The sequence below is a fragment of the Eumetopias jubatus genome, unplaced genomic scaffold (assembly GCF_037043125.1).
Source record: "Eumetopias jubatus isolate StellerSeaLion01/CBP00866 unplaced genomic scaffold, mEumJub1_p1.0 scaffold_7, whole genome shotgun sequence".
Lineage (NCBI taxonomy): Eukaryota > Metazoa > Chordata > Mammalia > Carnivora > Otariidae > Eumetopias > Eumetopias jubatus.
The window spans coordinates 145871685-145887104 of record NW_028274813.1 but is presented as its reverse complement, the minus strand read 5'-3'; the positions used below and the strand labels follow the sequence as shown (position 1 = coordinate 145887104).

Genomic DNA, 15420 nt, shown 5'->3' with positions numbered 1-15420 from the left:
GAGCCACCCAGGCTCAAACTTCCAAAATCCAAAATTCCAATTTGTAATGAAAATCAATGAAGGGGGAGGAATTAAAAACAGGATATTTTACTTTCAAAGTTACCTTTTTTTTTAAAGATTCTATTTATTTATTCATGAGAGACAGAGAGAGAGGGAGGCAGAGGGAGAAGCAGGCTCCCCACTGAGCAGGAAGCCCAATGTGGGGCTCGATCCCAGGACCCCAGGATCATGACCTGAGCCGAAGGCAGATGCTTAGCTAACTGAGCCACCTAGGCGCCCCTCAAAGTTACCTTCTTAAACTGAGAATTTTAAAAAACACATATATCAGACATATTTTAATCAGACAGGTAAAAGAAAGTCTTCTCATTCAAATTAAACTATTAAACTGCTAAATGACTTTTACTGGCTTAAATGTTATATATTTTGAGTACTGTTCATTAAAAAAGCAAGGATTTATTCAAAATTTTAAAAAGTGCTAGGGGCACCTTGGTGGCTCAGTCGGTTAAGCAAACTCTTGACTTTGGCTCAGGCTGTGTGATCTTGGGGTGCTGGGATTGAGCCCAGCATCAGGCTCCGTGCTCAGTGGGGAGTCTGCTTCAGGGTTCTCTGCCCCTCTCTCTCCCTCCTCACTTTCTCTCTCTCCAGAACAGATAAATCTCAAAAAAAAAAAATTAAATAAATAACAAAATATGCTAGTAATATGAGGCTGTATTAGTAAATGCAAATACTTTAACATACAACTATAGTATTTCCTTGAAATATTCTATATACATACTTGATAGCAATCCAGCCCACCACAACCATTCTTTAAGATATGCATGGCCACCTTGACCTGTGAATGAAAAAATATTTCACTTTTTTTGGAAGATTAGACTCTTATAAATTTATGACAACTATTAGCAATGATAGATTTTGAAATATCTCATTTGTTGATTATTACTTTGAATAAAGGTTCCATCATGACTGTATAAGGGGATTTCTAAAATAATCTTTTTATGATTATCTTAGAAAAAGGGATGAGGATCATGATAATGTTAAAATTTTTAGGTGTGCACTATACTGTTCAGTATACTATACTGAAGGAATTAAATCAATCCTTATATTCGGTCTATACGTCACTCTTTTGTTTTGTGAACTCAGCTTCAATAACAGTAAAGAAAATGAACCAGTAAGAAATAACCCAACTTCAAATAAATTAGTCTGAATGTGGATAAGCCATTATAGGTGTGGGTTAGTCCCACTTATGAGGCAGTAACCTTGGAGAAAGGGGTTTTATATTGACCATACATAAAAAGATTGAGCATTCATCAGTCGAGCTGCCAAGATGCTCATCTCCCTACTTGACTTTCCTCCCCCCAAAATTAATAAAATCAGGAATTAATTGGTACTTAAGCCATTGTCCAAAAGAAAAAGCCAATGCAAATTAACCCTTTGACAAGCGTATCTATCATGGACAATGAGAGTACCTGCCTTAAGACAAGAATGAGGAATATACTTGTTCAAACAGCATATGCTAGTACTTTCTCCTCTGCCCACTAACCTCTAACAAAGGCTACTATTTTAAGATTGATTAGCTCTGGCCATAAAGATGGCACAGGAAAGAGGGAGAAAGTGATTAATTTTTTTACTGCCAAAGCAGGTCTTCCTATGAGGTCAGAACCAGGTCTAGAACTAAAGCAGAGGCTGAATAATGGAACATGACCAGAATGCAAAATAATGCTCTCATGAATGCACCAAATGAAGTCAGAGTGGGGTTTAATCATATTGAGTATCCCCCAAGGTCTCGTGACTTGTCAGTAGTTTCTGGGGAAATAACCTATACCACCCTTCAGAAAATCACGGAACAGAATACTCTTTAACCACAGTAAGCCTTCTCTTTCCTTCCTGCCAATTTGAGATCATCATGAAAAATGTCTTAAGGTAAAAGTAAAACTTCTATTATTCTAGACAAAAAATCCTAGCCTTCAGTAACATTCTGATTCTATTCATAAGCCCTTACTTCCTTCACTGCAGACATCAAAATGTAAAGATAAGGCTGGATGCCAATTGGGCCTTGGTCGCTATTTCCACTTTGATAATAATTGCAGGAGTTAATAGGTAGCTTATTTTGACATTGTCTCACTTTTAATTTTTCTCATTATAAAACTGATGTTTGATTCTCTATAAAGATTCACAAGGCTTGCATAGTTCAAAGTATGGAATATACTAACTAGGAATAAAGATATGGTTGTCTACCATCAAAGAACCCAAGTACACAAGCACACACATATGTCATTTTACAGTCACATAGGGCACAGCCTACCTGCTCTCATGGAGCCTTTCCTGGCAAGTCGCAGAAGACCTTTTTTTTTCAAAATGAAACTCCCGCCAATGAAAATGCTGGAGCTCATAGCCAATCCCAGACCAATGTAAAAGTCATATTTTCCACGCCCCTGGATCATTTCGTTTGTTACTAAAGAAGTTCTTGTGAGTCACATTGATCACAAAACAGAGAAACCACTGGTGCTGGAGGCAGGATTATGCAATCTTCAAATCTAAACAATGCAAAACAAAACGAGATTTTTTAATAGAATGATCATGATAGTCCATATGCAATTCAAAATTTTACTCTACTTCTCTTCTTATAAAGGAATATTTTCATTACTACTACTGATAATATATTTACTATTTATAATTTACCACCTATGTAAAATTATATTTCTTATAGTTATGGGAAAAGATGGGATCATGATATAAAGCCATACTTAAAAACCAAACTCACAGAATCAGAAAACAGACTGGTGGCTACCAGAGGCAGGGGTAGAGGGATGACAAAAATGGGTGACAGGGGTAGAGAGGTGACAGAAATGGGTGAAGGTGGCCAAAAGATATAGTTAAAAATAAGTTTGGGGATGTAATGTAGAGCATAGTGACTATAGTTAACAGTACTGTATTATATATTTGAAAGTGGCTTAGAGAGATCTTAAAAGTTCTCATCACAAAAAAATAAATTTGTAATGTGTGATATTAACTGAAATTATTGTGGTGATCATTTTAAAATATATAAACATATAATCATTATGTTGCTTTCCTTAAGCTAATGCAATGTTATATGTCAAGGGCATCTGGGTGGCTCAGTTGGTTAAGCGACTGCCTTCCACTCAGGTCATGATCCCGGAGTCCAGGGATCAAGTCCTGCATCAGGCTCCCTGCTTAGCAGGGTGTCTGCTTCTCCCTCTGACCCTCCCCGCTCTCATGCTCTCTCACTCTCTAATAAACTAATAAAAAATCTTTTTAAAAAAAGTTGTATGTCAAGAATAACTCAATAAAACTGAAAAAATAAAAATAAAACTACTTTTATATGCCAATACTAAATATAAAATTTAAATTTTAAATAAAATTTAAAATTTAAATTGGTTTTGTAAACTCTAGCTTCATATTTAAATATTCCGAGTCTTAGTTGACAGTCCCTAGTAACAAAACTTTGCTGTTAAGAAAAAAAATTCTACAGAATGAAAATCAGGCATGAAAATATACAAATCTAGTTTAATACATTTACCAATTTCACGTGTCCTTTTTGAATAATCTATACAGAGAAACTCGGAGTTTTCTCATGCATACACTTTCTTCTTAGAATCTATGTAGACAAACTCCTTCTATCAGCCAGCATTACCCTGATCCCAAAGCCAGGCAATGACCCCATCAAAAAGGAGAATTACAGACCAATATCACTGATGAACATGGATGCCAAAATACTCAACAAGATCCTAGCCAATAGGACCCAACAGTACATTAAAAGGATTATTCACCATACCCAGTGGGATTTATTCCTGGGATGCAAGGAGGATGGTTCAACATTTGCAAATCAATCAATGTGATAGAGAACACATAGATAAGAAAAGAAAAGAACCACTGGATCCTCTCAATTGATGCAGAAAAAGCATTTGACAAAATACAACATCCTTTCCTGATTAAAACTCTTCAGAGTGTAGGGATAGAGGGAACATTCCTCAATATCATAAAAACCATCTATGAAAAGCCCACAGCAACTATCATTCTCAATAAGGAAAAGCTGAAGGCTTTTCCCTTAAGGTCAGCGACATGACAGAGATGCCCACTTTCACCACTATTGTTCAATATAGCACTAGAAGTCCTAGCATCAGCAATCAGACAACAAAAAGAAATAAAAGGCATCCAAATTGGCAAAGAAGAAGTCAAACTCTCTCTCTTCCCAGATGACATGATACTTCATGTGGAAAACCCAAAAGACTCCACCCCCAAATTACTAGAACTCATACAGCAATTCAGCAATGTGTCAGGATACAAAATCAATGCACAGAAATCAGTTGCTTTCTTATATACTAACAATGTAATGGTAGAAAGAGAAATTAAGGAACTAATTCCACTTACAACAGCACCAAAAACCGTAAGATATCTAGGAATAAACCTAACCAAAAAAGTAAAAGATCTATACTCTAGTAACTACAGAACACTCATGAAAGAAGTTGAATAAGACACAAAAAGATGGAAAAACATTCCATGCTCATAGACTGGAAGAATAAACATTGTTAAAATGTCTATGCTACCCAGAGCAATCTACACTTTCAGTGCCATCCCTATTAAAATACCATTGGCATTTTTCAAGAAGCTGGAACAAATAATCCTAAAATTTGCATGGAACCAGAAAAGACCCCGAAACGCCAAGGGAATGTTGAAAAAGAAAAACAAAGCTGGGGGCATCACGTTGCCTGACTTCAAGCTATATTACAAGGCTGTGATCACCAAGACAGCATGGTACTGGCACAAAAACAGACATATAGACCAATGGAACACAATAGAGAGCCCAGAAATGAACCCTCAACTCTATGGTCAACTAATCTTTGAAAAATCAGGAAAAAATACCCAATGGAAAAAAAAGTCTCTTCAATAAGTGGTGCTGGGAAAACTGGACAGCTACATACAGAAGAACGAAACTGAACCATTCTAACACCATACACAAAGATAAACTCAAAATGGATGAAAGACCTCATTGTGAGACAGGTATCCATCAAAATCCTAGAGAACATAGGCAGTAATCTCTTTGACATCAGCCACAGTAACTTCTTTCAAGACACGTCTCCAAAGGGAAACAAAAGCAAGAATGAATTTTGGGGACTTCATCAAGATAAAAAGCTTCTGCACAGCAAGGAAACAGTCAACAAAACTAAGAGGCAACCCACAGAATGGGAGAAGATATTTGCAAGCCACATTACAGATAAAGGGTTGATATCCAAGATCCATAAAGAACTTCTCAAACTCAACACTCAAAAAACAAATAATCCAGTCAAAAAATGAGAAGACATGTACAGACACTTCTCCAAAGAAGACAAATGGCTAACAGACATATGAAAAAATGCCCAACATCATTGGCCATTGGGGAAATTCAAATCAAAACCACACTGAGATAGCACCTTACACCAGTTAGAATGGCAAAAATTAACAAGGCAGGCAACAACAAATGTTGGCAAGGATGTGGAGAAAGGGGAACCCTCTTCACACTGTTGGTAGGAATGCAAGCTGGTATAGCCACTCTGGAAAACAGTATGGAGGTTCCTCAAGATGTTAAAAATAGAGCTACCCTACAACCCAGCAATTGCACTACTAGGTTTTTACCCCAAAGACACAGATGTAGTGAAAAGAAGGGCCATATGCACCCCAATATTCATAGCAGCAATGTCCACAATAGCCAAACTGTGGAAGGAGCCAAGACGCCCTTCAACAGATGAATAAAGATGTGGTCCATATATACGATGGAATATTATTCAGCCATCAGAAAGGATGAATACCCACCATTTGCAACGACATGGATGGAACTGGAGGGGATCACGCTAAGTGAAATAAGTCAAGCAGAGAAAGACAATTATCATATGGTTTCACTCATATTTGGAACACAAGGAATAGCATGGAAGACCATAGGGAAAACTGAAGGGGGAGAAATCAGAGAGGGAAACAAACCATGAGAGACTATGGACCCTGGGAAACAAACGGAGGGTTTCAGAGGGGAAGAGGGTGACAGGTATTAAGGGCATGGGTCATGATGAGCACTGGGTGTTATATGCAACTTATGAATCACTGAACACTATACAAAACTAATGATGTACTATACAGTGGCTAACTAAACATAATAAAAATAAATAAAAAATTCTCTTTCACTCATTAAATAAAAGAAATCTATGTAGATATAAGCAGATGATAATTTATTTCTTATTTAGCCTATTTGGGGGTGTGCAGAGAAAAGACAGCTCTCATATCATTTTGTTAGCAGAGGATGATGATTCTAGCAGACAGATGTTTGCCAAGGTACAAGTGTGATACTGGTGGACTTTTCAGAGAACATGAGGACTATTGACCTAGAAGGCTCAAGCCACAAGACCAGACGGGGAGGCAGAGGCTTACCAAAGACTGCACATTTTTGTTTTCCAATGGCCAACTCATGAACTCTACTGCAAAGTGTAGAAAGCAGAGGTTTCTCTGCAACAAAGTTTATGATTGGTTATAACTAACTGCCAGCCCAACTTTCTGGTATTTTCAGTACCACTTTTTAACTACTGAGTTCCAGAACTAATCTGCAATTCAGTAGGATACTCACACATTAACCCTTGCTGACTAGCCAAGTTTTTCTATTCTTCAGGTTATTAGATTCTGGCCTTTAGCAAAAGCAACTTGCTATTCATCTAGCCCCTCAATTACTTTATCCATTTACTCAAACAGTATTTACCAAACAAATGCTGTGTGCACTAAACTATGCTAAGCTCTATGGATAAAATAGTGATAGCTAAATTTTAGTCTTCAGTGGGGAGACAAAAGACAGTTAAATAATGGGTGATAATGTTCTGTAACAGTGGAAAAAGTATTCCCACTGAGATGACATTGACAAGGCGGCCAGTGTTTAGATTTGCCCATTGAGTCAGGTTATGGTTCCTGGAATACTTCATAAGAACAGTCCTTCCCACCCCACTGATTTGGGGCATGGCCCCGTGGCTTACTTCGGCCAACAGGAGGTAGGTGTGACAGGAGTGCCAAAAGGCCAGTTCTGAGTCTAGATCTAAAGAGGACCTTTATATTTTTGCTTGCCCCTTGGCACCCTTCCATCACATGCAGAGCAAAACACAGTCATCCCTGCTGACCTAAAGACCTGTGAACACAATCATAAATGCTTATTGCTACATGCCACTGGGATAGCTAACTTACACACCTGAACAGGCTTATTATGGGTAAATGTAAAACTCCCAACAGATTTTTGAAAAACCAAAACTTGTTTGCAGAAATGGGGATCACTGGTAAAGATGGGTGGTAGGCATACCCAAGGGTTGACTGTATTATTCTCTCTACTGTATGTACATGTATGTTTGGACATTTCCATATTAAGGAACTGCAGTGCCCAAGAACTGCAGGGATATCAGGACAGAACCCACTAACAAGGGGCACCTGGGTGGCTCAGTCCATTGGGTGGCCAACTCTTGGTCTTGACTCAGGTCTGATCTCAGGGTCATGAGTTCAGGCCCTGTGTTGGTGTGGAGCCTACAGGAAGGGTGGGGGGAGGGAGGAAAGAAAGAAAGAAACCACTAACAATCCCAAAAGCAAAGTCACCTCACAATCTACAATAAGGTAATACTGAAACATGGAAAGAAGGTAAAGACACTCAAGTCAGGGAGGTGCTCTGAGTTTTGTATCAGTCACATACAATATGGATGAGATTAACTGTCTACTTGACACTTTCCCAGAATTGATCTCTCTTTACAGGTATTTGGAAAAGTATCTCCAATCCTCTTGATGCCAATCCTAAGGCAAGAATATGCGTTCAGGATTCAGGAAAGTCCTAGGTGGGGAATTTAGAGACTCAGTCCTGCCTCTAGCTGGGTGCACAACCTTGGATGAATCACAACCTCAACATATACACTAACAAAAGAGGCTAAACAATCTATAAAGTTACTACTGCTTTTTACATTTAAAATAAAATAAACTGTGGTGTCTTTATGTGCCAAACATTGGTAACCTCAAGCCTCAACTTCAGCCTGCCTTTGGAATAATTCTGGACTATGACAATCAGTATGTACAGAGAAATAAACATGCAGGGAAAGGGGGAGGCAGAGAATTTGGGAACAAAATGATTAGCAGCAAGAATTACTTCTATAGACTATAAAAAGATTATGACAACAAGTGTGTTTACAGTGTTCACTCTAAATGACTGGTTTAACAGTGTTTATGACCCAGTCTCCCTCACTAGACTGCCAGCCCCTAGGCCCCTACCTACATGAGTCACCTTTTTAATCCTTTGCACCTAGCTATCTGGCAGTCTCAAAAATATATTTTAATGTTTTCTGGGTTAATACAGATGAATGGAATAATTATAACTGGACCTAAAAATAAAGTTGCATCATTTAGATCAGCATCCTAAAATATAACAGCTGTTTTATGGCCTATAAAACTTGAAAACTGTAAAAAGTTGTTAAAGTATGCTAGGAAGTGTTAGCACTATATACAAGTGAAAACGCAAAGGTAATAGTAATAAAGTCTGGGAAAATGGGAGTAAAGAAACCCAGCTACCAAACACTTCAACCCACTCTGTATTCCAATGACCATGGGTCACCTAAGATTCTTGAAAGCACCCCTTAATGTAAAATCAACTCCTTTAACCATTATCACCATCAAGCAATGTTCTTAATTATCATGCAAATTCTACTGAGGAAGTGACTACCTAAAGTTCCCTGGTCTATAACTCCCTTTTTGAAGGTCTGAAGAAAACAAGCTAAAGTGTAGTCTGAATATTGTTATCAAAAAAATGTAACTTTATTAGCTGCAAAAATGACATCTAGAAACAAGTCAGGTTTATCTACAATTCCAATCCCAGTATAAAGATATCCTCACAAATCCAAATTTAGACTTTACTTAACAGAAACCTTTCAAATACCAAATGTGTAACTATTAATTTAGTAATATTTACTTATTGACACTTAATATTAACTTTCACTAAATGCAAATTATGTACATGTGGTGTAAGGTCTAAAATTAAGACCCAAGCTCCTGGAGGGCTCAGTCAGCAGAGTGTGCCATTCTTGATCTCAGGGTTGTGAATTCAAGCCCCACGTTATGTGTGGAACCTACTTAAAAATAAATAAATCACTCCCTTTAAAAAAATAAAGACCCAATATTACGTGCTGCCTTGACATCTGGTAAAACGGGGAGGGCTTTCAATGGCCTAACCATAAGTTCCCCTCCCCACTCTGCTCCTGCAGATAAGGTCGCAAAGCCAAATAACCTTCCTTGGAGTACCCTGGCTAGCTCAGTCAGTAGAGCCTATGACTCTTGCTCTTGGGGTTGTGAGTTCGAGCCCCACTCTGGGTGTAGAGATTACTTTAAAAAAAGGTCAAATAATCCTTCTTATCATGGAGACCTGGCACAGTTCCTGCTTAACCCTGAGTAGTAGGCTTCAATGCCCTACCAGACTATAGAATTATTAAAGCAAGACAATCACATTCTGCTGCAGATATCAAGGGGCGCACCTCAACCACGTGTTACTCGAAGCCTACATTCCACAGCAACTCCTTCTTCACTCTGCAGCCCCCCACCCCCACCCTTTGCGGCCCTGTGCAGTGTACTGTGTCCTTCTGCCTGGGCTGAGTGTGATTAATAAACCACCATCACTCTCATGTACCCAGTGTCATGTGCCAAGGGGAGGGAATCCTAGCCCTATGAACAAAGTGAAGAAGAGGTGATTAAAACAATACATTATAATAGAATCTTATTCATTTTATCCTAAAGTCACTGAAAGTTCATTGTTCTTAACTTTATTATGCCTATATATGAATTTTCTCCATATTTATTTTACATAGAATTTCATGATGCTATTTAAAATCTATTTTCTTCTTTTTATCTATTTATTATAGAAAATTTTGAACACACAAAAGTAGACAGAAAGCCTTTTTTGACAGATTGGTCAATATTATGCATATGGTTTTGGAAAGTTGCAACCCTCCTGCTCCCTTCATTTCCCAACACAGGACCATGGCTCCCTTCAGACAAGTGTCATCACTGCCCAGATACAGCACAGGCCTCCCGTCCTCCTACCCAATACTTAAAGCCTGCTCTTCACTCAAGACCAGGTCACACTCCAAGCTGTGCTACAAACACTTCTTCAATAGCCCAAAGGCATCTCTTTTCTTCGCACTTATTTTTAATCAGCCTTATAAAATTAAACTCTCAATTACTGTCCTATCTTTGAAGATAAACTCTTTAAGGTACTTAAAGACAATGACTTTGGTTCTTTGTGCTGGTTTTCCCACAAAAGGCACACATTTATAGTGGCAAATCTGGTTTATAAGCCTTTACATAATTAAGGTTATTTGTTCACTCATGGAACTGCACTAGTGTGGTGGTAGGCAGATGGGGGGGAGGAAAACAAAGAATTTGCAAACCCTCAAGTTATAAAGCAGTCTTCACCACTAAACTAAGTAAATTAATTTTCTCATTTGTTTGAAAATAGGACATCAGTGTGAATGTCCTAAAAGGAATGAGTTTGTTTCACTATTCTCAGATCTGCTCCCACTCTGTAACTATCAAGGTCAATCACAGCTGGGAGAGCCTAAAACAGATTATCTTTTATTCTTAAGGATTAACTATGAAGTAGGGCCAAGTTTAAGGGCAGCTAAACAAGAAAACTTGCTAAGTTTCACTTCAACTATTTTCCTAAACCAGAGAGGACAAGCTCCAGGTGGTAACCTGCCCATCTTACCTCTCAGGGGTACCCAATTGGAAGGACCCATCCCATACTCCTCCCCTCTAGGCTGTTATTACTTATATGTGGTCATCTGTTCATTAAACATATACGGGGCAGCTCTAATGTGCCAAACTTTGGAGTTATAAAGATGATCACAAGTCCCTGTCCTCAAGGATTCCACAGCTGAGTGAACTAAAAATTCTGAAAATGACCCATTTTAATTTTAAACACACTTTTAAAGGCTCTTAGAATTTCTAGCTTATTCTTTCTGAATTTTAATTTAATTCTCACAGCTTAGTTTACTAATATTTATGAATATTTATGTTAACTTTCATTAAATACAAGTTACCTTGAAAATGAAATAAATACATCTTAAAATAAAATTCTGAAATTGGCCCATTTTCTTCTAAAACACAGAGAACACATAATTCAAGGAACAGAAAAAATTAGACTAGTATTCTAACATCTATAAGATAAACTGAAATTAAGATTAGCTTTGCAAAATGATTAACAGTAGGCTACACAACTACCAAAGTTAATTTTAAAGAATATATCAACAAAAGTACATTTACAGCTTTAAACTTGTCACAGCATTTTTGACATTTCATTTTCACAAAAACTTGAAAGATATGTGGTGAAGGCCCCATGATGAGAAAACAGGCACAAAGATGTTAAGCAACTTCTCCAGCAGCTGGTAGGTAGCAGGACAGGGCTAGAATCCAGGTCTCCTTATTCTCAGCCTTTTGCCTTTCCCACTGGCATCTCCATTTAGTCTCAGAGGTGGAACACAAGCAAGTGGCAGCTCCAACCAGGCTCTCAGGGTAGGTCATCTTCTTCTTCCCCAATCTGCTCCTCCTTGTATTCTGACCGTGGCTTCTCCATCCTCATTACCCAAACTGGATACAAGGGCCAAGAGTGCCAGATGGAGTCTACCTTTGTGAAATACAGCCTTGCACCTCCATGTCTCTCCCAATCCTAATCCAGCTTCAATACATGATGCTGTCACGTTGCTCTATAAAACACATTTGTGCCATCTCATTCTCCTGCTACCCATTGTTTAAAGCTCAAATTTGTAATCTTCTTAAGACCTTTCACTATTTGCTCCAAACCTAACTTTTAAATCTTATTTTCCAATACTCTATTTCACACACCCTGTGTTCCACCCGAAGTCAAAACACTGCTGCCATTCTTATTTACTCCTTTTCCTCTTCCATATCTTTATTTACATTATCCCTTTCATCTTTAAGGAGTCAATTCAAAAGGCACCTCCAAAATGAAGCCCTGCTTGAATTCCTTAAGCCAGAGTAATCAATCTTTCTGAATTCCCTGGCCTTTAACCTACACTTCTCTTTGGACACTTTTCTAGACTGTATTACAGTTATGTATACGACATATCCCCTTCACTGGGGACAAGTGCTTATCTCATTTATTCAACCAACAAACATCTACATGAATACATACTATGCTCTAGGAATGGGGATACAACAGTGAATAAAACAACCCAAATCACTGCCTTCATGGAGTTTACCTTGTGTTGGAGGTAGGACAAGACAATAAAAATAAGAATATTATATTGGAAGGTGGTAAATACTATGGTTAAGGGCACTGGGGAGTTGGGTTAGGGGACTTCTATTTTAACTAGGCTGGTTAAGAGGCCTAGTGGAGAAGGTAACATTGAGCAAAGGCTTGAAAGAGATGGGAAAAAGAAAAAAGCAGAGAAAAAAATGCAAAGGCAGAGAGGTATGAACTGGTATGCAGTCTTCTAGGAAAAGAAAGGCCACTGTGGCTGACACTGAACAAGGGTAGGTAGGATACCACTGCAGGGTATTTTTATATAAAAGAAATATCCTAAAAACAAGTGTAACTTTTTTATTATTTCTAATAGTAATAGCTACCACTTACTGCACACCTGTGAAACACTGTTCCAGGTAACTGATACACATTATTTCTAATACACCCAATGAGAAGAAGGTATCATTATCCCCACCTTACAACCAAAGAAACCAAACCTCCAAGGGGTTAAATCACATGCAGATGACCACAGAGAAAGTTACACAGCCTGAAATGGAACCTAAGTGTCCACTGGACTCTATTTCTATATGGGCTGCCCACACTGAATGAAAACTTTAGAGCTCTTAATCTTTACTTCTGCTTGGTTTCCACTGTTTTAATTTTTTCCAATCTCTTATTTAGTTAATTATTTTTAAAAACAGTACTTATAAATACTACAGGACCTAAATCTCCAACCCTAATTTAGCAATATTAGTTACAAATTAAAATTTTAACTTACATGTAAGTTTAATATGGTCTCTCTTATGAAAAAAAGTCTGGAAGCAGTTAGAGATGACTTATTCACTTTCATTTCCTTGTAAATACTCTTTATTCTCATTTAAAGTTTTAAACCCTGGCAGAGTAGCTCCGGCCTGGAAAGAAGAAAATACAGAAGTAGGCAAAAGGACTGCATAGTTACTAAATACTTTCCAAAAATTTGGTTACTAGCCTCCATACTCGTTTTACTTACCAACATGAAACCTACTCAACCAAGGACAACATACTGCTTCAACAGACAGCTTACTGCAATGAAACAAAGACCTCTATTCGCTCATATTTCCTTTTATTACTTTAAAAAAAAGTACTAACTAGGCATATGGTATATAACTTCTAGAAACAGAACTAAAACATAGTCCTGTATTAAACAAACTGAAAAACCTCGTGAAGAAACTAAAGAGACACAAATACAAAACTAAACGTATAGAGAGTTTTGTACAGTTGTAGGGAGAGGAAAACAGGATTAAGTGACTTTATAAAACGAAATTAAAACAGTCATGTTCAAAACGTTACGGCCGACTCCTAAGGCTTGGAAAAACCCTTCCATTTCTGAACACACGTATCCCCTGAAGGGCCCCTACCAACCCAAGAACCCAAGACCGGCAGAGTCGCCCACAATTAGCTCCTTCGCGCTTGCCTAAAAGAAAGAAAGAAAGAGAAAGAAAGAAAGGGTGGCGACCTCACCCCAGTTGGAGGCCGGCCATGCGGCTTCCCCTCCACTATCTGGCCCCGGTCACCTCCGCTTACACGCCCACACAGGCCGCACGGGCCGCCGCCTCTTGAGCTCGCGCGGCCAGCGCCTTCGTCGCCGTACAGAAAGAGGTGAGAGCATCCAGGGCTGCAGCCGTGAGCGCCGCCTCCTCCATGGGGGAGCGCCGAGGAGAACCTACCCCGGACAACCTGCGACCCCCGCCGCGGCCGGGACCAAGGACCGTCGCCAAAAGGCTGGGCGCGGTCGAGTGACGCAAGAGACGGCGCGCGCACGCGCGGTGCAGCGCAGCGCAGCGAAGGCCCGCGCCCCGGCGCGCGTTCCTGTGGACTTCCGGTTTCTTTAGCTGGCGCTGGAGAGCGGAGAGGGAAAGCAGGAGGGTGGAGGGCGGGACACGGAGAACTGGAGGCGATATTTTACAAAGTAGGTTAGCCGACCAGGTGATCAAAATTAAAGTACCGTGTGCCGCTTTCTTAAAATGCTAATTCCCACGTGCAGTTAGCGTGTGAAGCTGCATTTTAAGCAGTGTCGCTAGAGCTCCCCTAGGGAATAAGTGCTCCGAGAGTGCAAGCGGTGGGCTAGAGCTGGGCTTGGAAGCTGGGGATGGGTCGGGAACACGGAGGGGCGGGGCTCAGTGTAGAGCCCTTTCTTAACCGAAAGCCGGAAAGATGCGTTCTTTGGGCGAGTTAGTGGTTTGGTGAAAGCGCGTCTGGAGACACTTGGAACAGAGATGTATTTTTCATGAAATACGTGGGAAACCTACTGTTAAGCCATCCCGCCTTGCTTCTCCAGTGGAGAACTTCCCTAGGACCCACCATAATGGTTTTCTCTAAAGATTTGTTTATTTTAGAGACAGCGCCCGCGAATGCCCGGCGGGCAGAGGGGTAGGGAGAGAGAAAATCTCAAGCCTATTCCCACTAAACCGGGAGCCCGTCTTGGGGCTTAGCTTCAGGATCCTGAGATCATGACCTGAGCGGAAATCAAGAGTTGGAGGCTCAACCAACTGAGCCACCCAGACACCCCTGTTTCTGTCCATTTTAGAGAAAACCAGGGTGCCTGGGCGGCTCAGTCAGGCTTCAGACTTTTGATTTCTGCTCAAGTAATGATCTCAGGGTCCTGGGATCCTTTGCACTCAGCTGGGAGTCTGCTTGAGAATTCTCTCCCTCTCCCACTCCTGCAGCTGACTTGCTCTCTCTAAAAATAAATGTCTTAAAAAAATAATAAAATGGACAAAGAGGGCTCATTTCTAGGAAGTGGGGGGAGGGGGAGGGGAGGATGTGTGGGGCGAGGAACAAGCCAGATCTGGAGTGAGGCCTGTTGTTAGTATCTTGGTTACAGGTGCCAAGGTCCTTTGGGTATGTTGTTCCAGTTTCTGAATAGATACAAAAACACTAGTATTGGAAATGTAAATCATGTTGGGTGGGAATATTTTTTAGGTGAATGCTTGTTGAACCAGAAAATACCAAATATAATTTGCTTTTTTCAGACTAATTGGATTAGTTACCAACCTCTGGTTTCATTTTAGGTGACTATGCAGCTACTTATTTATTTATTTATTGCAGCTACTAATTTAAAAGCTTTTAATCTTCTGTGGGCTTGGTAACTAGCCAACCTTGTATTTAGAACTGGCTCAGAGGACTTTTTTAGC

At 39.6% G+C, this 15420-nt stretch overlaps 1 protein-coding gene across 3 annotated transcripts in view; it reads right to left on the bottom strand.

Annotated features, from left to right (window-relative positions):
- The window catches only part of NIPA2 (NIPA magnesium transporter 2), a 32415-nt gene extending 18396 nt beyond the window's left edge, over window positions 1–14019 (bottom strand). Inside the window, exons 1-4 of one of the 3 annotated variants that reach the window (XM_028087287.2) lie at window positions 13748–14019; window positions 13026–13158; window positions 2303–2534; window positions 776–832 (exon numbers count right to left, since the gene is read on the bottom strand). In XM_028087287.2, coding sequence (XP_027943088.1) covers window positions 776–832; window positions 2303–2441 — 196 coding nt within the window. In that variant the 5' untranslated portion in view covers window positions 2442–2534; window positions 13026–13158; window positions 13748–14019. Of the gene's footprint in view, window positions 1–775; window positions 833–2302; window positions 2535–13025; window positions 13159–13256; window positions 13322–13747 lie in introns of those variants that run through there. The other 2 variants (XM_028087289.2, XM_088024978.1) reach the window with 2 other exon arrangements.
- Window positions 14020–15420: the final 1401 nt, after the last annotated feature.